Here is a 21,942-nt window from a genome sequence, read left to right as displayed (position 1 = left end):
AGAGCGCGCCAGACAGAATGGGAAAAGACAACACTGCCGCGGTGCATTTGCCTGATGCAAGAAGCCGGGACGGACCTTGCCGCGCGTTTGACCTGCAGCAGCGCTAAGGGCGTTCGCATCGGGACAGACATCAAACTTACTCTCGAGCCTCGATTGAAGCCTCGCGGGCGGCAGTCCCTTGTCGCCGTCGCATGGAGCACTGGACGAAGCACATGGAGGGGTCAGCTGGCTGGAAGCAACGTAATTGCCTTACACGCCACAGGGAGACTGGCCAATGCTGTTTACCGTAGGGGGGATGGCGGGAGAGCAAATCCTCCATTGTGTCACAGCCGGTGCCGCGACCCGCAGGGACGAATGGTGGTGACAAGCTCGAGGTGGTTGCGAGGACGGGTACTCCGTATGCACGAAACGATTCCCACCAGGTTGTTTAGGGCTGGACCCCTGTGTCGTCAGATTGGCGCTGCTGCAGGCAGGAGCTCGAGCTCGAGCGTGTGGGAACGTGGAAGGTGCAAGCACGGCGTACCTACCGTATGTACGGCCCTGGCAGCCGCTGAACGGCCAAGTGCTACGCACTCGTACTCGTAGAGGTACCTTCCCTTACTGCCACGATGCAAGGTACAGTACATTCCCTTACGGAGGCGAGGTGTTCTGTACTCGAACACGCGCGAAACGAACCCCCGCCAGCCACTTGCGCAGCTGCACTCCGCACTCCGCAAAGCGCACATCCAAGCTTGAATGCACGCAAGCCAGGGCACCTGCACCTGAGCGGGTAGAAACGAATCGATCGACTGGCGAGCGCCTTACCAAGAGGAACCAATGCGTGTTTATTCGCCCCAGCCGAATCTTGCATTGCGTTTGCATTGGATCGACGGCCAGCATTTAGCCGCCCTACCCAAGCCCGCGATAAGCTTCGAGCAGGGGGCAGCAATGCAGTCATATGCAATCCCAGTGGAGGCCACGACAAGACGGCCACGAGGGAGGAGTTCAATTTAGCCTTGAAGACATGCCGGAGGGTGCACCGCGGACCGTCGCCACTTACACGGGCGCTCAGCAGGACGTCAACCTGCGAAGACTGGGCCGACCGCGAGGCACCACCACCCGACGCCCGCGAAGTGTGAGGGTCCAAGGACGGAACGGCGGTGAAGCCCTCCGACCGCAATGTTGTCTCACTTCTCACGACGGACTGCCGGCTAACTAACGCGCTGTATTGAAGAAGGTGAGGGGTGCGGAACCCAAAGCGCCCCAATGAAGCAGTCTTCGGAGGGGCGGGCGCTTCGTTAGTTCGTTGCCTGACAAGACCACGCAGGCCGCACCAAGCGCGTATCGACGAACGGCGTCAACACTGCCAGACCCCCGATCTGAGGGTCACACACTCCCCCCCCCGGCGTATGCCGCATTCAGTCGCACCGTGGTGCGGATCGGAGGTTATTCCAGACAAGCAAAGACACTCGCGCGTTTCTCGAGAAGCAGCATGGAAGCAATGCCGACTCTGACGCAGACTCGTGGCTACAGAGCCTCGAGGGTCTCGGCCCGTGACGAGGAAAGCAGGCAACGTGCCCGGGCGCACCGCCGCGGAGCCGATGGTCGCCACCACTGTCAAGGGCCCAGGGCAGCCCAAGTCGTGCAGGACGAGTACATCTTGCATGCCCAACACGTGCATGCACACAAGATTCGGGCTGCCTAATGTACTGTGTCCGCCGCAGCTGCTGCAAAGCTGCGTTGCCTTCCCGCCGCTTATGTACGCCTCGCATCTTGCATCCGCCCCCGCCATCGGAGCTGGGCAGATGTACAATTTGTGCATGTCCTCCCCCCTCTGCTCCGCAATGACGGGAGTCGGCAGGGTCCTGCGACCCCAGCCTGCCTGGCCGTCTGTTGGGAGCAGGAGAGGCGGCCGGAATCCCAGGAGCTTTGGACAGCGCCCGCGACGCCCCCCCCCGCGTGCTCGCACAATGGCGGAGAACAACGTTGCTCGTCGGGAGGACTCCGTGAGCTTGCGGCAGGCCCTCGTCGCGAGACGCGGGCGGAGGGACCACCAAGAAAAACCAACGGGCCGGGGGTGGCCAGCGACCTTGTCTAGTGGCTCCGCCAACGAGTCCGTCAGCAACGGAATCTCAAAGGAACATGCACCGCAATGGAGCCAGATCGGACCAGGGTATGCCTGCTAGCAGGGGCCACCAAGCCACTTGCTGAGGTGTCATGTCGTCGAGGAATTGCGAGCCCGCACTGTGCCGCCATCTGACCCAAAAACCGCCATGGCCATAGCAGGGCAGGGCAGGGCATGGCGTGGCATGGCACGGCTCGAGACTGTTGGCCGGAGCGCCGTACGACGGGTGCCACTATACGGCCTCAGCAGAGACTCCGTGATGCACTCGGCGGCGTGTCGTCTCGAGACATAAGTGGCTTCGCTGCCGGATGGGTATCACGGCCGGCGAGCAGACCACGAGGTCCCATTGTTTCTGCCGAGTTGCGGGGAGCGGAACCCAGGGCGCGAGAACGGCGTGCTCCGTACATACATGCTCGTACCATCGTTTCGCCCTGGATACGTTCATCGGCAATGCAGGGCCACGATTTCTCCGGCCCGATGAAGCCGCGGCTCGCTCACTGGTTTCAAAAGAGAGAGAGGTGGGCGATTCATGGGCATCTCGGCATCGTGTCCCCTGCGCCGAGCAACCCAGCCAGCCCAGACAAGGGCCAGGGTGCCGGCGCGTCTGAGGGGCAGAAAGTTGGGGAAGCTGTCCGGAAGCCCCCAGAGCAAATCCTCGGGCACTGCCGGCAGCAGACGGGCCCCTCGTGAAAAGTCCAAGAAGATTGAGTGACGACGACCGAGAAGAACATCGCGGCGCTAATCTACGACTAGCCATGGCCGTGATCCTCGACAACGTGCTCGAACACAATAGGGTGCGCGTCTGCGACAAACAAGTTGCACGAGTCGAACGACGAGTCGGCCAGCTGATGGCAGGGAAAAGCTGCCTTGGTGGCCCGTGGTTGGCCCGCCGGCCGCCTCTCCTGGCCCACAGCTCGGGCCAGCATCTCGACGATGGTCATGGAAAGGCCAAGCCTGGCTTTGTTGGCGCCCGGTGCGCGAACTCGACGAACACCCCAATTGTCATGTGCGACAGGAGCGGCCAATTGCCGGTCCGGCACGGCGGGGTCATGGCAGACGATGGGCTGGAGCTGGCAGAGATCGCCGACAGCTTTGCTGAGATGGTGATCGATGGGGCCGTCAACTGTGAAGGAGGAGAGCCACATCAAGGATTCGGCACCTTTTCACCAGATGGGCCGAGCGGGCGGAGTCCAACGCGCGAAGGGGCCCCGGGGTGGTTGGCGGGTGGCCCCCACTTGGGGCGTTCGCCTGCGAGGTTTTCGATGCTGACGGCCCGGCCAGCGGTGCGGTCTTGGCCGTGGCTGTCGAGCTTGGGCCGTGGAGGAGGTGGTGACTGTGATGGTGGTGGTGGTCGGGTGGCCCTGGTACGAGGGAGCCCGGAGAGGAACGCTTCCACCCCTAGGAGCAGTGCCACAGCGGCCGAGGCTTGAACTCAAAATGGCCGAATTGGTGGGCCGCGGGCGCCGTCGACTGATGCTAGCTGCTTCACAAGAGAATCCTAAAACAAAGACGCAAGGCAGAGGCGAAGAGGACACAAGTCTTCGCTGCGTCAATGGCTGTCCGTGAAGCCCGCCATCACGAACACGACCTGCACCTGCGAAGTTTGCATGTGCTACGGACAGGAGAGCCCAGGACAGTGTGCGTAACAACACCCGCACCCGACATTTCCTGTCCTGCAGGCTCGACACTGATGCGGACTGAATCAGACCAAAATTACTAGGTACGGAAAGGGTCCCCTTGGGTCTTGTCGGTATCATTGAGACGACGGGAGGGTCAAAGACGCGTTGGCCATGCTGATTGCGTTTGGCACTTCTGCCTGCGGCTGCGCAGACGATGCCAAGAGAGCTGGTTCTGGCCCGTCTTGAGCTGTCGCGCATGATTCGTATCTGGAACGCGAAACGTCAACCTCGCCGACGTCTGGTCCGTGTTTTCCCAGCCCGGGAGCTTGGACGACATCGCAAGCTATTCCAGTTGAGGCTGCCAGGAAAGGTGTGCCTCGTCGAGTCTCGGCTCAGCGCGGTGGGGCGGGCGCCTCCAAGGGCTTGCCTCTGGCAGTTAACGGCTTCTGATATCGTTGTGGCCGCCCTTGGTGTTCGTCCTACCCAGGCTGCTTGGTGGCACCCGGTGCAAGTCGAATGCAGCTCCCGAGCGCCTGGACGGCGCGGCACGTGTAGGCACGTAGGCACGTACGTCCGTACGTACATACATGTAGAGGTGCCGTGCCGCGCAAGGACGGCGGCGCTGGGTGAAGCATTAGGGTGGAAGCAAGGCACGAGGCGGGCAGATACATACATACAACGGACAGACATACATGGACGCACAGCAAGCAAGGCACAACGCCGCCCGGGAGCCAGAGCCGAGGGAGAGGTGGACGAGGCGAAGCAACAACGGCGGCCAAGGGAGAGAGAAACGTCCCAGCGTAACACACACACGCACAGCACAGGTCGGCTGGAGGCCCAGACTTTCACGGTGGACGCGGACGGGGGGCGTCCACCCGCCCGCCTGCCCGTCCGGCATCCATGCAACCAGCCATTCGGGCCCCTGTTGAGAAGGACGACTCAAGGGAGTGGCGGGCAGCCAGCGCATCCGAAGCGCTCGAGGGCCACAGCCCGTGTGCCGTGGCAGCCCTCCATGAGCGAAAACTCGGCGCCGACTCAACCAATTCTCAGCAAACAGGCATCCCGGCAAGGGACTGTTGCAACGCTGTTCCACCCGCGCCGCCCGCTGGCAGACCATCGCGAGAGTCAAGAAGGGGCCACGGCGGCTCGCCGATGGTTGGATTTGGCGACACCCCTCATCGGGCCCTCAATCCATCCATCCATCCATCCATCCAGTCCATGGACCACCACCACCAGGACCGCCACCCTTGTCCGCCAACCCGCCCCCCTCCTTCCCTTGGCCGTCCGCCATCGCCGTGCGGTGTGGGCGAGACGGACCGGACGTGGTTTTCTCCCCCCACTCCCCACCAACGAGCTTCGACACGGCCTCGCGACAAGTGTGTGCCCAACTGTGGAGCTGGATGGCTGGCTCGTGGCCCGCAGAGGAGCCAGGGAGGAAGCGATGGGCTCCAACCTTTCCAGCCTCCCGAGATATGAGACAAGACGAGACTGGAAGGAAAAGCAAGCTACAAGTGCTGTGCGAGTACGTACACAAGGGGACTCAACAACAAAGACGGCCAGACGGCGGCGACGCCGGCGCGGCGGGGAGGGCTGTGCCCGAGAGACATGGGCGACGAGACATTTGCAGACAATGGGGCCAACTTCGAGCGAGGTAAGCTTTCTTGCCCGGGCCCGTGTTGGGGGCGTGCTCTAAAACCACAGCTCGCTTGTCCGAAGATGGTACCATACCCAAGCCCGACGACGGACGTGTAGGTGCTCGAACGGTGGTGGAAGGGGGACGAGGCGGACAGGCAACAAATGAGGAACGGCCACAGCGGCCGGATCGTTTCTCGGGCTTGTACCCAAGTCACCTGCCTACTCTTTTCACCTGCTCGTAGGGACACACGCCGTAGCGATAGGATATCGATACCTGGTCGAAGCAGCTGGGGGACCCGGTGCCATCCATTCGCTGTTGCTGGTTACGGACACAGGCCGCCTGGCGGCTGGGCTGGCGCGGCTGGGTGGCCCGGTCAGGCAAGGCCCCGGTCCTCGGGGGAGGAGGAGGAGCAGGAGGAGAAAGGGAAAGGCGAGGGAGGGAGCGGAGGGCAGGGGGGTGGGTGGTGGTGGTCGTCGGTGCGAAACGAGGAGGACTCGTTTGTACCCTGGCTTGGCCAGCCCGTTCCCCATCACGGCAAGCCCACCGGGGGGCGGGCGAGGCGAGACGAGGGCGGTTCGTTCACCCGCCCGGGGACAAGGACGGCGCGGCGGCGGCGGCGACGGCGGCGGCGACGTCGACAAGAGGAGGGACCCGACCGAGGACAGGGGACAGCAACCAACAATGGAGGGCCACGCACAGGCGACAAGTACCAGCGAGGGACGCGAACACCATTGGGACAGGCGCCGGCGTCGTCGCGCCTCTCTGCTCGGCCGGCCAGCCAGCGATAAGGTAGGCAAGGCAAGGCCTGTCCTGGCACGGCTTCTCTAGGCAAGGGCAGCAAAGCAAAGAAAGTACGTGGTTCTGGAGCCCGTATACGTCTAAGCAGCAGAGACAGCGATCAGCCAGAGGCGCCGGACTGACCTCTCCCCACTTCGGCTCCGCGTCGTCGTCGTCCCTTTCCCAATCTGCTTCGCCAGCCGCCCGTCCCAGTAAGGTCCCAGGAGCAAGGGCCCCAGATGCCCGAGGCGCGAGGTGTGAGTGAGGAGCGGGCGGCAGAGGCGTGAGAACAAGAGCAGGAGGAGTGCGAGCGAGTGATTGTGGATGAGGAGTGAGGAGTGAGGGCAGGATCGTTGAGGAGGCGGGCGGGCACTGTGTACGAGACCCAGGGTGCCACTGTGCTGGGCCTCATGTACTCGCACAGGGCCCGGGGCACGAGTCCACCCAGGTACCGCCTACACAGAGCCCGCGGCCCGTCCAGGGCGGCTCTCGCCCGCCGCCCGCCACCCCGGCCGTGTAGGGGGTACCTGGGGTGCACTGCTCCGGTCGAAGTCGAGTCGTCCCGTCCCCCATGAGGTGGACGTCCACTCGGGCGCTGGCACTCGATGGCTCTGGCGGCTGTGGCTCTGGCTCTGAGGTGGCTCTTCTGGGGCCGCCGCCTGGGCCTGCAAACTGGGTCCCCGTCTCCCACCTCAGGTCCCTGCTGCCTCTAGCTTCCCTCCCCAACCCCGGCGCCCGCGCCCGCGCCGCCCCCCCTCCCCCCCCCTCTGGCTTGACCTGGCCTGACCTGACCTGGCCCTACCGCCCCAAGGTCCCAGGTACTCGTACAAGTACTTCCGCTAACTCAGTTTACCTAGCATGATGCCCCTGCTCGCCATGCGGCCCCATCCATTGCGAGAACAAGAGGTTCCAAAAGGTTAAGGGCAAAAGCCTTGTCCTGCCTCCTCTTTCTCGACCGCTCTCCTCAACCTCCTCTCAAATCACCAAAGGAAAACAAAACCATCTCCCCCCCCCGTCGAGGCTGGGCCGGACTCCGTTCTGTTCCCTCTCTTTCCTCTCCCTAGGTCACAATCGTCTGCCCGCCTCCCCCCCAGCGCTTTCTGCCTTCTTGGCCCGTCCTGTGTCTCTCGTCTGTTCCTCCCTCCCACCCTTGGGCCAGCCTCTTTGTTGCGCCGCCGCCGCCGCCGCCTCATCATCCATCCCGCTTCCTCGGACCGCCTGCTGCAAGGCACGAAGACCGGACGAAACCTCGCGCGGACAAAACCAGACTTGCGAGACAGCAATTGTGAGTAAAAACTCTCCTTGCGCCTCATCCATGCCTTCAACTGCTTTCTCCAAAACGACGGCTCCAACTCTTCCTCTCCGCCGTCTGAGCTTTCTTGCCTGCACTGCACTGCACTGCACTGCACTGCCCTCAACGTCTGCGGGCCGATTGCTTGCTTTCTGCCGCCGAGCCGACCTGCATGCATGCCCGTTGGCATCCTGCTGCCCCGTGCCTTCGCTGTCCGTTCACCCCCAACTCGGACGCCGCTAATCGAATCCCTTTCGTCTCTTGCGCTGCAGCACCGGCCTTCTCCTGCGTCGTTCTCGTCTCGCCTCATACTTACCACGCCTCGCTCTCAGCAAGGATATATCGCGCCTGACTGCTTGCACGTCTTGCTCGAAGACGTCTGCACAGTCTCCGAGCTCCATTGGCGAACTTCGCTGCCCTCGATTCAAGCCGCTTCGTCGACCTGCTGGCCTGACGCTGTCGGCATCTCGAGTTGCGTGCCGCCCACCTGCTCGACGGCCCTCGTGCACCAGTCTGCTCCGGCACCTGCGTCTGCGTCTGCGTCTTGCTGCACGTTAGGTAGCTGCCGCGACCACGCGCCGTGCGTTCGATCGCTCCTCGCTCCGAAGCCAAGCCTACCAGTCCACGCTCTTTCGCGCAGCCTTTCCACAGCTGCAGCTCCCGCCGTGCTGCGATCCGCCCGTCTACTCGTCTTGTTCGACCGTTCCATGTAGCGACCCGAGCCAGTTCTGGTTTTTGATGCCCTGTTACGATTAACACGCCTCCTCGACGAGTACGCATTCCGAAAAGCTTTCTCTGAAGCGACTCAACGCTCTCACCTTTGTATTTCTGTTCTGTTCAGGCCAATTCAAGATCCTTTCCGCGATCTCAGCCGCCCCGTCCAAACCACAGTCGAAGACACCTCGTCTGCCCACAAGGACTCTTTGCCGAACAAGGCCTCCCGCAGCGAGCACTCGCAACCGTCGGAGGAACCAGGCTCGGTTGCTCCAAGATCAGGGTTGAATCAGACCTTGATAGCTGGACGTGCGCCCAACTTCGGAAGCGCATGCCGGCGTCCCACCAAACCCTCTCGCAACTAGATCGTCCGCTACTCGGCGAGCGTCTTTTATGAGTGTCGACAGATTGCCGTCCCTCCCCCTCCCTCTGCCGAGCCAGGCATACTCGTCGGGCACCTCTTCGCCGCGGCTCAGCTCCATTGCTTCGTCAAACGGCTCGCACGCAGGTTCCCAGTCCTCGTACACGTCGGCCGCGTCGTCAAACGGACCCAAGACTCCGTCGCCCACCCTGCCGATCAACGCCATCACGGGGCCGCCCACGACAATCGTGAGCTACGACGCCATGAATCAGGCCGCCGACATGTATTACCCCCAGCACATGTCCGCTGGCCAGGCACCGCCTCCACAGACCGTCACGTCGGGGTCCATGACGCACTACCAGCACCATCAGCCGACTTTGCTGCAACCTGGTCCTGCTCAGTATCACGCCAGCGGGTACCAATATGGCTACACCAATGGCTTGACGTCGCCGCCGGCAGCGCCGCCCGTGTCCAACATGGGCCAGCCGCAGAATGTGCTGCCGCTGCCTGGAGTTCCTGGACAGCAAAACATTGGCAACCAATATGCGGGATTCGACACCACGGGACAAATTCCGCCCCCGGGCATGAAACCCCGGGTTACGGCCACGCTGTGGGAGGACGAGGGGAGTCTCTGCTTCCAGGTTGAGGCTCGCGGTATCTGTGTAGCTCGTCGCGAAGGTAAGGATATTTGTGAGGACGGTCCCGCACGCGGGGCAGAAGACGGGGATGATGGTGCTGACGACGTTCACTTACAGACAACCACATGATCAACGGTACCAAGCTGTTGAACGTGGCCGGCATGACGCGCGGGCGACGTGACGGTATTTTGAAGAGCGAAAAGATCCGCCATGTTGTGAAGATTGGGCCCATGCACCTCAAGGGCGTCTGGTATGCTGAACCCGCCCCGTTGGTGAGACATGAGGAACGGGAACGCTAAGACGGAACAGGATCCCCTACGAGCGTGCTCTGGACTTTGCCAACAAGGAGAAGATCACGGAGATGTTGTACCCGCTCTTCGTTCACAACATCGGCGCGCTCCTCTATCACCCGACGAACCAGAGCAGAACAACGCAGGTCATGGCTGCTGCCGAGCGCAGGAAACAGGAGCAGGGCCAGATTCGCACCCCCGCGCCTGGCCTCCCGTCGATCCAGCAACATCATCACCACTCCATGGCCCTTCCCGGCCCGCAGCCGTCGCTTCCGTCTCAGACCAACATGGCGCGGCCGTCGCTCGACCGTGCTCATACGTTTCCCACGCCTCCTACTAGCGCCTCGAGCGTTATGGGAACCATGGGCCCGTCAGAAGGCTTCAGTTGGCAAGGGCAGGGCATGAATGGCACGCAAGGTATGTACACGCAGGATATTTCCCGTCACTCCGCTCATTGATGCTAACGATGCCACTCAGCTACGACGCCGCCCGGCAGCTCAATGTCGAGCATGCAGTCGTACTCGTCTGCCGCCCAGGGATATGACGGCTCGCGCCAGCTGTACAGCGCTCCGGCTTCGCAGCAGTCTCCGTATCAGAGCAACACGAACGGTGCTCAGGATCGGATGTACGCGCAGCCTGGCTCGTATCCCAAGAACGAGATGGCGCCTCCGTCGAACCGAGCTGCTCCTGGTGGCCACCCCGGCGACCAGCATGACAGCAAGCCGCCCAATGGCATCATGTCGGAGCAAGGTGCCCAGCACCAAGCTGCCGACGATGAGCCAGACCATGAGCATGATGCCGAGTACACCCATGACAGCGGTGCCTACGATGCCTCGCGCACCTCGTACAACTACACGGCTCCGGGCGTGGGTTCCTTGGTGAGCGACGGCAACATGCCCTCGGACATGACTGGATCCCCCAGTCACCCTCCGGCCTCTGGGCGTGCCACGCCCAGAACTGCGGCCCCCCACCAGCCGTACTACCCGCAACATCCGGGCTACAGCACGCCTCCTCGCATCCAGTCGTCGAGCAACCTGTACAATGTGATGACGAATGATCGCGCGCCTACCAACGGCGCGCCGGGCGGTGACGTTTACGCCCCCCAAGCAGACATGACCAACTCCATGGCCAATGGCTATGCACCCCAAGCCCCAGTCATGAATGGCTCCGGTGGCATGAAGAGGGGTCGCGAGGACGATGACGATCTCAGGTCTAACGACGGCCCAGGTGGCATGGGCCTTGACCTTAAACGACGCAAGACGATGATGGAGACTTCGGTCCCCGCTCCGGCGTACGACGCGCTGAACCGACCAGCTTCGGCCGTCGCCGGGCCGCCGAGGCGGTGAGCGTCTTCTCGCGGCACGGTTGGGGCGAGCGACGCCTCGCCTGAACCGCAGCCGCGCACTTTGCAAATCTCTTTGTTATACTTGTGTTTTCTTTCCTTGGATTTGTTCTTGTACACGCAGACTCATCGGCAACCTTCCTCGCATCAAAGACACGTTGACGAGACACGACCAAACCGATTCTATGTTATTTGAGATGCCAGGTCATGTATGTACATGGCTGATGAGTCACGCTTTGCACGGACGGACGGAACTTAATTCTTGGGAGCGCAGGGTTTGACTGCGAGAACTCCACGGTTGAATTCTGGCCGCTTTTGGCAGCAAACGACACGAGTGCAGAGGAAGTAAAAGCACCACAGGCCTGTTACGACACTCAGGCGGGAAACGACGAGTTGATGGCCGACCGCGCGACTAGCCTTACGCTTTTTCTTCTTCTAAAGGTTCGAGCTCTCTTGATGGGCAGACGTGTTTGGAAACGACAGAGGTATCGGGGAGGGCCCCGATGATGACTTTATGACTGTGCTTTCCGCTTGGTTGTCGCCATCTGTTAAACAGCGCCGAGATGGTGTACTTGGACACGGGTGCGTTATCAGGTAACGACTTTATGAGATGACCAATAAAAGTGATTGAAGACTAGCTTTGACTGGCTTTTGACGTACCACGTAAGAACTGTAATTGCATGGCGTGCACGAAAGCGTCAATGAGGCGTAGTTAGGCAAGGGCTTGTCGCGTGCGAAGTCCAGCGGTCGGGAGATCGCGGGCTGGCTTGCTGGTGGCGGGCGACGCCAGTGTTTGCCAGGCATCTCGAGTCACAAGCCCTCGGGCTATCGTCTCCGTCCGCGAGACCTATAGACAGCCTGTACGCGACATTATTGGGAAGCCTTTGAAAATTCGGTGACAGGGCAACAGACTGTTCTCGTATATTGTGTGTAAGACCGTCAAACACGTGATGTGCGTGTGTAAGCGGCTATGGTTGGTTGGGTTGCCTGGTCGACGAATAAACAAAGACGCACCTGCCCCAACGAGCCCCGTCCATCGTCTCCAGACAATCGATTCGCGCGACTCGTCAACTTTCCAAAAGTCGAACCACCGAATATTGGCTGCCGGAGGAGTGCGATTGCGAACCGCAGCTATCACAGAGCTCCCGTGCTCCCGTGCGCCTCTGACTTCCCTTTCCCCCCATCATGGCCTCGCCGTTGACGCCAGCAAGCGCGACAAACCTGAATCGCTCGCCCGCCGCCCCTGCCACGGTGACGAGGTACGACGACTACGAATTTGTAAAGGCATACCCCCGAGAGCCGGTCGAAATGGCCGCCGAGGACTCGACGCAGAACTCGTCACCGTTTGTCTCGGCCGTTGACGAGACGGGCGCGCCGGGACAGGAGAACGTCTCCCCGTCCAAGGCGGCCGACGCGCGACGCAGCCGCATCATTTCCGGCACTGAACTCTCCCCACTCAAGATCCTCTCGTCTTCCGACCAAAAGCGCAGCTCCTCGCCCTCCTCAGGCTCAGAGGGGGAGAAGCGTCAGCGCCGAAGCAGCAGCCCCCGGAAGATGTCGCCGGACAAACGGTTCCCTGTTAGGGTCAGCGGGCCGGAGGAGACGCCAAGGGTCGGCAGGACGCACGAGCGGACGATTAGCCTCGAAGACGCGGTAATGCAAAACGAGGGTTTGAAGCATGCGATTGAGATCTTTGAGGACGAACAGAGCACCTTGGAGGAGGATGGAGAGGAGGCCGCGGTGGCCGACGAGACCGCCGCGCCAGACGACACCATGGTCAGCACGTTTAGCACCTTTTCGGCCGTGCCGAACATGACCATGTTTGCGAAGCTGGGACAGAGCCCGACAAAATTCTCTGGCCTCGGTGGTATGACACCGCGAGCAAGACCCGATCTGTCCGCCGCACGAGGAACGCGCCAACCCTCCCATGACGATTCCGGAAACACGACAAATCTCTTGATGGACTTTACCGAACAGATGAGGTTCCCGCAACGATCACCCGCCAAGCGCGGCAACAATCCATCACCGTCCCGTCTCGCCGCGAACCTGGCTTCCACCCCAAGCCGCCCGCTCGGCAACCTCATCGACTTTGACATCCCACCCATGCCGACACCCCGGAGCGTGCCGTCCATTACGCCGCGCGAGCTCGAGTCCCTCAAGTCCGGGTTCCTGTCGGAGATTTGCTCCCTCAAGGCGTCCCTGAGCGGCAAGGAGGCCGAGGTGCAGTCCCTCAAGGCTGCGGTCGGCGACGCGGAGAAGCGCGTCGGCGAGTCCATGGAGCAGCTGCGCGAGGAGCGCGCCCTGAAGGAGCACCTCACGGCGGAGAAGGAGGACTGGGAGAAGCGCGGCCGCGAGATGGAGAGCGTCCTCCGCAAGGTCCGGGAGGAGATTGTGCACGGCCAGCAGGAGAGGGACGAGCTCGAGCAGAAACTCGACGAGAGTGAGAAGCGCAGAGAGGCTGCGGAGATGCTACATCAAGAGGCGGAGAGCAAGATGGCGGGAATGCGTGCCGGCAAGGATTCCGACAAGGGCAACTCGTCGCCCGAGAAGGCAGCAGCCGCGTCTCCGGCCTCCAACAACAACAAGGAGGTCGAAATCGCCGTCGAGCGCGTCGCCCGCGAGCTCCACGCCCTGTACAAGAGCAAGCACGAGACCAAGGTGGCGGCGCTCAAGAAGTCGTACGAGTCACGCTGGGAGAAGAAGGTCCGTGAGCTCGAGTCGCGGCTCGAGGAGCTGGCGGACGAGAACGACCGCCTGCGCATCGGCCGTGATGCCACCATGACCAAGGTGGAGGCGTCCGAGGTGGAGGAGCGCAAGGTCCAGGCCGTCCGCGACAGCGCCGCCATTAAGGAGCTCAACGCGGACGTGCAGCGCCTCGAGGCTGTCGTCGATACGGTCAAGAAGGACAACGAGCAGCTGAGGGGCATGCTCGAGAAGGAGCGCGTCGAAAAGGGCGAGCTCGTGCAGCTGGCGGAGGAGATGATGAGCATGCAGAGCTTCGTCGCGCAGCCGAAGCAACAACAACTGCAGCACCAGCAGCAGCAGCAGCAGCACCCGCCGTCTCAACAACAGCAAGTCCCCGTGCAGAACCCTATCCAGCGCGACGGAATGCACCAGGCGCAGGCGCAGGCCCAGCGACAGCCGGAGCAGGCCAAGACGCCGCGCGCGTCGGTCGGTCGCGGCTCCGGACTCCGCGCCCCCGGCACGGGACTGAGGGCACCGCACGAGCGGAACAAGAGCGGAGGCGGCAGCGGCATTGGCGGTGGCCTCCCGCGACCGGGTGGCGTGCCGAGGAGCGGCATCATGAGCTCCATTGAGAAGATGGGCAACTACCGCGGACGCACCGAGTAGGCGCGCTTCACTGCCCTGCCTTGTGTGTGTATTGCTGCGGTACGACGACGAAGACGATGGCGACGCAGTGGCAATGTACGATGGACAGAGATGGGGCCGGTGGAGGCAGCGCTCGGAGAGTGGACGGCGTCTAGATGATGCCGTCTTTTATTTCTGCTTCCCATGATTTCCCCCTTGGTCTTGGCTGGCTTGTTGGTCTGCGGCGTGGCTGAGGCTACTGCTGCTGCTTCTTGTTCTTCCCTCATGCGGACGGCGTACGGTAGACTGACTAGCATTGATGAGCGCAGCCGCCGCGACGTGCTGCGCTCCATGATGAATGTGAACATGAGTGCCTGAAATATACACTTGCATGACTAGATCGCGAACGGGAGTCACGCCGTGTGATGTTGGGGTGAGGATCGACCAAATAGTGGTATCAAGCTACAAGACATCATGTCGTTCCAAATGCCGCGAGACTCCTCCCATATCCCTGCTCCCATACATCCTGCTCCAGCTCCATGTGCCCTCGCCCCCGGACCGGTCCGCACCACTCCCCCTCGTTACAGGTTATACGCCTTCTTGGCCGTGCCGCCAAAGATCATGGCCCTGTCCTCGTCGCTGAGCGTCGCCATGTAGCACATCTTGTCGACGACCTGCCTCCACTTGGGCCAGGCCTCGTCGCCGAGCTCGTTTGCGGTACAGACGGGCCAGTCGCTGCCGAACATGATGCGGGCGGGGCCGAAGGTGGCGAGGACGATGCCCAGCCAGGCGAGCGTCGACTGGAAGATGTGGGCGGGGTCCTGGGCGCGCAGCGAGGGGGGCATCTCGGCGAAGCCGCCCGAGAGCTTGACGTACGTGTGCGAGGCCTTGCTGAGGGTGTACATGGCGGTGCGCCAGGCGTGGAAGGAGGGGTCCGAGGTGACGTTGTAGATGGTGAGGTCGGGCTTGCAGAGGTGGTCTGGTTCGCGAGGTCAGCTTTCGTACATAGGCACTCGCAGGATTTTATGGGATTCAGGATTCATCGACAATGCCGCTGGGGCGAGTCGAGGGAAGGCGTACTCAGGATAAAGGTGACTTTCTCGTCCTCGGGTACGCCGTCGTGAGCGCGGTCCACCATCTCAACCACCTCATCCAGCTGCTTCTTCCCGCGGCGGTGCTGGTCAACGCCCACCTCAAAGACGAAGCCCCTCCGGCCGAGCAGCTTCAGCGAGTCGATAAAGTCCTGCTCGAGCATCGTGCCGTGCGGCTTATCCTGCAGCAGGTACCTAAACCCCTTGACCTTGGGCCACGCCTCGCCGGCAGCCTCCTTCACGGCGTCGAGGTAGCGCTCCAGGACGGCCGGGCCGCTGGGCAGCGGCGCCCAGGGGACGATGCCCAGGCATAGCTTGGCGTCTTCGGAGCTGTGGCCTTCCCCCTCCTTGGGCTGGCCGAGGGCGACGCGGCGCAGCCAGCGGACCTCGTTGAGGGGCTGCTCCCAGTCCTCGGCGGCGACGTCGTTCTTGCGGTCCGTCTCGACGAAGACGAAGCCCAGGAGCGAGGGCGCCGAGGCGGTGGCGGCCTTGTACTCGTCGAGGGAGCGCTGGCCGGCGAGCGGGTGCTCGGGGGTGTACCAGGCGAGCGTGTCGACCTCGGACTGCGGGTAGAGGTGGATGTGGGAGTCGATGATGGGGAGGATGAGCTGGTCGTCGGACATGATGGCGGTGGTGGTCGTGGGCGCCTGGCCCTCCTTTCTTGATTCTGCTCTGCTCGGGTTTCTTCTCCACGAGTACTTCGACGAGTACCTCAGGTTGAATTGGTCGATGCTAGCTCGATGATATGGAGTCAGGTCTGGGGGAATTGGAATCAGGTGTTGTGAGAGGATGATGGGGGAGAAGAGAGGAGACGATGTTGGAGAGGTGGCTCAGGGGAGCTTTGGGTCAAGCAAAGCAAAGCAACGGTAGTTAAGGTGCCGCCGTTCTAATACCCCGCCACGGGGCTCAGGGTCCCCGTCCCCTCCTCCCCTGGACGGTAGGTAGATTCAGCGCCAACCTGCACTGACGTCCGCCGCCATGGTCCCCACTATAGCTTCCATCCACCTCATCCATCCCCCGCCCATTTCCTGAACCAGCTGGGGGTGGGACGCGCTGGGACAATTCATGCCGAAGGCGTGGCGCCTTCGCACCACCATCACGGAGGCAGGCAAGCCTCTGACGAACGTGAACGATGTGACGGCCTTGCCTCCCCTCGCGGGATGGGCGACTCAACTCCGCGAACGGGGAAGGGAGCCACGCGGGCTCTGCTGACCCGCCGGAGAAGATCATAGTGCAGTCGGTCGGTTGAGCCCTCTCAATTATCCGAAATGATGGGGGCCGTGATGAGTTGGGCAGCAGCTTTCGGTGGAGCTCCGCATACTACATCGCGATGTCCCAACGGCGGTGGTGCGGCGGGGACGGTGCGGCGGGCGCCTCGCCAGTCAAGCCAAGCAAGCTCCTGCGGATGGCCCACTGCGGGATGGGGCGTGGCTTGGGTCTGTGCATTGCCGCAATTAAGCGTCGGGTATTTACTTATTTATTCCCACCTCACGAGACGTCTCCTCATCGTTTGGGGCTGTCTCGACGGTCGTCTTTGCTTCTCGAGTTCAAATCCCTACGGGACTACAGTGCTACATCTGTCAGTGAGGACTCTGCTACGTAGACATGAGTCCGGAGTTCACGGCAGGCATGAGTGGGGCGTCATCTTCACTTTGCTGAATAGATTCAAAGCGTCGTCTATCCACAGGCATTGATATGCGAGTCCACACACGGGAGACGTTGACGTTTCGTGCCTGGACCTGCCCTCTCCCTTCCTCAGCTTTCCGCACAGTGAGCGGGCTGCGGACCTCCCGGCCATCGCATAAATCGTCCGGCCCAGGAACCGCAGCGTCCGCCACCACGTGCAAGCTCATTTCCTTCTGGAGCCGGCGTCCCATCCGAAGACGAGACGCTCCAGTATTGTCGGTCGAACGGGCGATGCCTTGGCGACAGAAGCACATCGCCCGTTCTGTTCTGATCCAAGAACCATCGAAAATAACGAGGGCTGAAACCCGTAGGCACGAGGCACGCACGGGGCTCGGCGCGCCTACGGGGGGCCGCAGCATCGACCCATTCGTCGGGTTGGGGGGCACGCAAGAGGGAACAGGCGGACCCGCGATCTCCAAGGACCAGCTTGGGCGCGGCGCCGTATCCCTCTGCGGAATTAAAATAAGATGGGACGGGATGTCATGACGACGGTGTCCAGTGACACCCCACAGCAGCAGCAATGACAGTAGCAACAAGACGAGGGAGTGAGGCGAAGCCAGCGAGACGCCCAGGGCCGAGTGGCCATCTGCTCGCTTCCAGGGAATGAACAGTCGGGGGAAAGAAACGTGAAACTTGTCCTTCTTCCTGCCGGGTTCGGCACAGCAGCAGCTCCGTGGGCGTCGTCGCGACACTCTCAGCCGACGACGATGCCGTGGCGGCGGGAGCTGCTGCTGGTGCCGCCGTGGTGGCGGTGGTGCGAGGAGTACTCGACGGCCTGGGGCTCGTACTCGTACTCGTCCTCGCTGCCGCCGCTGGAGCACGAAGACGTCTCCTCGCCGTAGCCGCAGTGCGCGCCGCCGCAGTCGAGCTTGACGCGCTCGCCCTTGCGGGTGATGCCGTAGCGCTCGCAGGTGCAGGTGCTGACGTCCGAGTTGGGCGTGCTGTACCCGGAGAGCTGGGAGCTGGGCGACGAGCTGTCGGAGCGGTACGAGAGCGAGGACCCCGTCGACGACACGGGCGAGGAGCCAAAGTTGGCGATGATGACGGCCTCGTCGTCCTCGAAGCCCGTGCTGCCGAAGCGAGCCGTCAGCTCCTCGAGCGCCTCGGGGTCGCAGTAGTCCGACTCGAGGATGTGCTTGGTCGCGTGCGGGGACATGGGCTTGGGCGCCTGGATCTGCGAGACGGACAGCGGCCGGCCCTTGGGGATGTCCACGGACAGGGATGCCCGGTTGCGCGATGACCGGTGGTGTCGGTCCCCGGACGACGACGACGAGTGGTGGCGCGACGAGTGCGAAGACGAGGACGAGCTCTTGCTGGACGACGACTTGTGTGACGAAGACGACGAGGACTTGGACTTGTGCGAGGACGAAGACGACGACGAAGTCTTGGACGAGGAGCGGTGCTTGTCAGCGGGCACGTCGAGAATGTTCAGCTCGCGACCGGTGGTCGGCTCCGTGGTCGACGTGACGCTGGGGTTGTGCGCGACGTGGTACCCATCAATGATGTAGTAGTACCAGTAGCGCTGGCCGGCCTCGAGCGTCGAGTTCTGGAAGCGGAACGTGCCCTTCCAGGAGCCCGACTTGGACGACGACCTGTCCTTGGAGAGCGGGAGCTGGCCGACGTAGTTGTCCCAGGAGCCGAGGAGGTGCACCGTCTTGACGCCGGACGAGACGCGGAGGGAGAAGGAGAGCTGGACGGCCGACATGTTTGTTGCTTGTCTTTTTCACACTGGAGGTTTTTCTGCCTAGATCTCTGCAAGTTTCGTGCTTGTGTATGCGTGTGTACGCGTGCTGGTGACGCTGAATGTTCTCAAAACGAGTCCTTGGATGCGGTTCTTGGTGGTGAAAAAGAGTTTTGGCGAGCAAGTAAAATCCACAGGTTCTGCTATTAGGGGAGGGGGGAAATGTAGAAACGATGCGATTATTCGAGGTTTCGAAGAGCGCGCAAGGTGCGAGTGAAGCTGGATGCAAGTAAAAGTAACTTAAAAGTCCACACAAAAAAAGATGGCCGTTTGGGTATCCGGCGCGAGTTTCAAAAAAAAAATAAATAAAGATTGATCGTTGTCGGTCGTCTGTCCGTCAAGCTGGCCAGCAGCAAAAAAGTGAACTGATGGGTTGCGAGGAGAGTGGTAAGGTCTCTCGGCAAGCTTGTTTTGTTGGGCGGAAGCGCGCGCGGGCGGCAGGCAAGACGACGTTTGGAATCGGTGGTTTATTAGAAGTAAAAAGGTAGAGAACCAGCTCTACGTGATGCAAAGGGGCAAAACTAAAACAAACAAAGGGGGCAAAATAGCCGGACACGGGGGATTCGATGTTGACGAGACTTGCTGAAGAAGAAGGGAAAAGAAGAAGAAGAGAAGAAGAGAAGGAAGGGCTGTTGGTCGTGTTGTTATACTACTACTACCTCCGCTCACTCGCCCGCTAAGGCGAACCCAGATCCTCGCGGCATGAGGGAAGAAGAGGAGGAGGGCATTGGTCACTGGTCCGCTGTCCCTGCTCAGCTTGTCCATGAGCCGATCCGCTCGCAGCTCGGATTGCGCACACCCCTCCCCGTCGAGTGCGTGTGCCCGCCACCGCTGCTACTACTGCACAAGTGAACGAACGCCTTCCCAGCAACGAGGCCGGGTGTGGTGGTGCATCGAGTCCCGGGCGGGGGGGCGCCGCCCATCGCATCGCCAGTACGTCGTCGGCCGTGAGTCGCGATGTGTGGTTGGGGGGAGGAGGTGGGACAGGGCAGCTGGGACGGGAGTGGAGGGACACCCGGGAGGGGAGGGGAGGGGAGGGGTCGGGCGCTTAAGCACAGCAATGGCTGCGCGGCGCGGCGCGTTAGCGGCCTGCATTGCACGCCCGCGCGGGCCAGTAGCGGCACTCGCCCGGGGGGGCCACTGCCTTGAGGGCTCCCGTGGACGCGCTGCCGGCGTCTACCTGTGCCGCCTGATTGGGCCCCCACTGGCGTCACACTGCAGGGCCCTGTCCGGGCGCCGCCAATGGGGCGCGCCGTGAGTCGAGATGTTGTTGGCCGATGGGGGAGAGGAGAGAGGCTTCTGCGATGCATGGGCGTGGTGGGCACGCTGCACACTTGGGCGGGCGTCGGCATCAAGAGAGCGACAAGGCAAGACAGGGAAGAGACAGCTGGACAGAAAGACCGCGCAAGACAGCGTCGCTGCTTTAGCCAGTCCATGTGCCGGTGCTCTCTGTCTGGCCCATACAATGAATGTAGGCCGGCTGCACAAAGGCTCATGTCATGCGTTGCACACGCAAGCATCCTGCTTGTCCCATGCCACGGACAAGACCTTCTGCTCAAGTCTCCAGCAGTCGACAAGGCCGATGGAGCACAGACACCGCCGCAGCGACATTAGTTCAGTTCCGAGACACTTGACCGTTCTGCTGCCTCCCTTGTCGTGCCTCGCCATGCGAGAGCTCCCAGAACCAACCCCGCCTTCCAGTCAACCGTACGACGACGCATGTGCACACCAACCAAAGGAATACCATGGCGTGAATCGTTATTGTTGTTGCCGCAGTCGGCGAGACTCCATCTAGCAGGCTGTGTATCTGACACCCGAACAACAAATCTCCTCGCAGCAGCCCATCTCGGCGTCCTCGTCCCAGAACCACACCAGCTCGCGTCGCCTCTGATACGAAGCCCATAACTCCCAATAAGTCGATGCCAGGGGCACCGGTCTAGATGCCCCGTTCTAAGCCAAAAGTAGATAAAAAAAGTCGCAAAGGTCGAGGCGAAACCATCTTCGGCGACAACCTGCAGGCTTGGGGCGGCATCGCTGCTGCAGGGCCGGCTTTGTGGACATTGTCAAGTGTCCTCCTTGAACCACCGTCTTGTCTGTCAGTCGAGCAGCGGACGTAGCACGCGACTCTTGCTGCCTCGAGGCGCAATGCCGGTCGCGGGCACGACCCCCTTCCACTCTGAATGGCTCGCTCGTCTCGACCCGCGCAAATCGTCGAGGTACCCGTCCGATCCACCTAATCCTTCATTTCAGCGTCGCTTATCTCCGTGCCGTCGACGCCCCGAATCCACAAGACGTTGTTGCACCTGCAAACGATCCCGCGTCAGTATCAAAAGTCAAGCGCGCCCATCGCCCAGGGAGCCATGTCCTACCGGATGAGCACCTGGCCCAGCACGCCCGTCTCCTTGTTGTCAATGACCTCGCGCGTGCCCGACAGCTGCAGGTTCATGTAGCTGTCGATGGCCTTGAGCACGCCCTGGTACTCCGTCTGTCCCCACTTGAGCCGCACCGAGACGTGCTTGTCGACGAGGTCCTGCAGCATCGGCCGCGGGTTGACGGGGACGAAGCTCATCTTGTCCGTTGGCGGTTGAGGGTTTCTACTGCGTGGCGCGTCGCGATGGGTAACCGCTTGTCGGGGGGACGTGCAGTGGCGGGTCGGCGTCTGCGCAGTTCGTGAATCGGGTTCGCGGGTTGGAGTCTTTGGGCGTGATGGAGAAGCTGTCGTGGTGGTTTGGCGCGAGGCTGAAAGTTTCGAGGTTGACCTCGCCGACCCCACAAAATTTCACAACACTGCGCGAATGACTAAGCATCCGAATACGCATATTCGCTGCACAACTCCCCCTGCACAAGTCTCGACCTCACCCGCATCTCCTCGTAAAGCAGCATCGAAGCCTGGGTCTTCCGGCTCCTGCAAAACACTTGCGTGACCGCACCACCCTTTGCCGAATCGGAGCTCAACATGAAAGCCGTGTACGTACACGAATTCCCAGGACAGGGGGGTTTCCAGTTCGTATCGCGACTTGATCTCTCCGGGCGCGTTGCTCTCGTAACTCTTGACTCTTGCGTTCCGTCCGTGTAAGTCGCGAGCTCTACAGTCTGGACTCTGTACCGTCCCCGGGCAAACAGCAGCATCGAGCTGCACACCCTTCATCGCCAGCGCCGACTCTTGAAGTTCCCTCGATGTTCTGGCCTGGATGCTCCCGCCGCCATCCGCGGCCCGTCCGCGTGGCCTCTGAGCTGACCCGGTCGACCACACCACCACCATGCGGCATTATCCGCCACTCCCAGCAAAGCCGTCCACGAAATGCTCTCTCCCCCCAGCCGTAGCGTGGTTCCTCCGCATGCA

The 21,942-nt window shown here is 61.8% G+C and overlaps 5 protein-coding genes across 5 annotated transcripts; 2 read left to right on the top strand and 3 right to left on the bottom strand.

The window, feature by feature from the left end:
• Nucleotides 1–8,534: 8,534 nt before the first annotated feature.
• Nucleotides 8,535–10,776, top strand: PLICBS_004962 (uncharacterized protein; the record flags this gene model as incomplete). Its single annotated transcript, XM_018325646.2, has 4 exons — nucleotides 8,535–9,180; nucleotides 9,258–9,390; nucleotides 9,450–9,847; nucleotides 9,908–10,776. 4 exons carry the CDS (start codon nucleotides 8,535–8,537, stop codon nucleotides 10,774–10,776), a joined length of 2,046 nt encoding a protein of 681 aa, XP_018175398.1.
• Nucleotides 10,777–11,957: 1,181 nt separating this feature from the next.
• PLICBS_004961 (uncharacterized protein) lies at nucleotides 11,958–14,123 on the top strand (the record flags this gene model as incomplete). The annotated part of the gene is made up of 1 exon (XM_018325647.2): nucleotides 11,958–14,123. One exon carries the CDS (start codon nucleotides 11,958–11,960, stop codon nucleotides 14,121–14,123), a length of 2,166 nt encoding a protein of 721 aa, XP_018175399.2.
• Nucleotides 14,124–14,662: 539 nt separating this feature from the next.
• On the bottom strand, nucleotides 14,663–15,795 carry PLICBS_004960 (uncharacterized protein; the record flags this gene model as incomplete). Its single annotated transcript, XM_018325648.2, has 2 exons — nucleotides 14,663–15,060; nucleotides 15,162–15,795. 2 exons carry the CDS (start codon nucleotides 15,793–15,795, stop codon nucleotides 14,663–14,665), a joined length of 1,032 nt encoding a protein of 343 aa, XP_018175400.2.
• Nucleotides 15,796–17,552: 1,757 nt separating this feature from the next.
• On the bottom strand, nucleotides 17,553–18,563 carry PLICBS_004959 (uncharacterized protein; the record flags this gene model as incomplete). Its single annotated transcript, XM_018325650.2, has 1 exon — nucleotides 17,553–18,563. The coding sequence occupies one exon, from the start codon at nucleotides 18,561–18,563 to the stop codon at nucleotides 17,553–17,555; it is 1,011 nt and encodes a 336-aa protein (XP_018175402.2).
• Nucleotides 18,564–20,832: 2,269 nt separating this feature from the next.
• PLICBS_004958 (uncharacterized protein) lies at nucleotides 20,833–21,168 on the bottom strand (the record flags this gene model as incomplete). The annotated part of the gene is made up of 2 exons (XM_018325651.2): nucleotides 20,833–20,902; nucleotides 20,969–21,168. The coding sequence occupies 2 exons, from the start codon at nucleotides 21,166–21,168 to the stop codon at nucleotides 20,833–20,835; spliced, it is 270 nt and encodes an 89-aa protein (XP_018175403.1).
• Nucleotides 21,169–21,942: the final 774 nt, after the last annotated feature.

This window comes from Purpureocillium lilacinum (assembly GCF_023168085.1).
Source record: "Purpureocillium lilacinum CBS 284.36 DNA, scaffold_3, whole genome shotgun sequence".
Lineage (NCBI taxonomy): Eukaryota > Fungi > Ascomycota > Sordariomycetes > Hypocreales > Ophiocordycipitaceae > Purpureocillium > Purpureocillium lilacinum.
The sequence above is the reverse complement of the archived record's forward strand: the minus strand, read 5'-3'. Positions and strand labels throughout refer to the sequence as shown.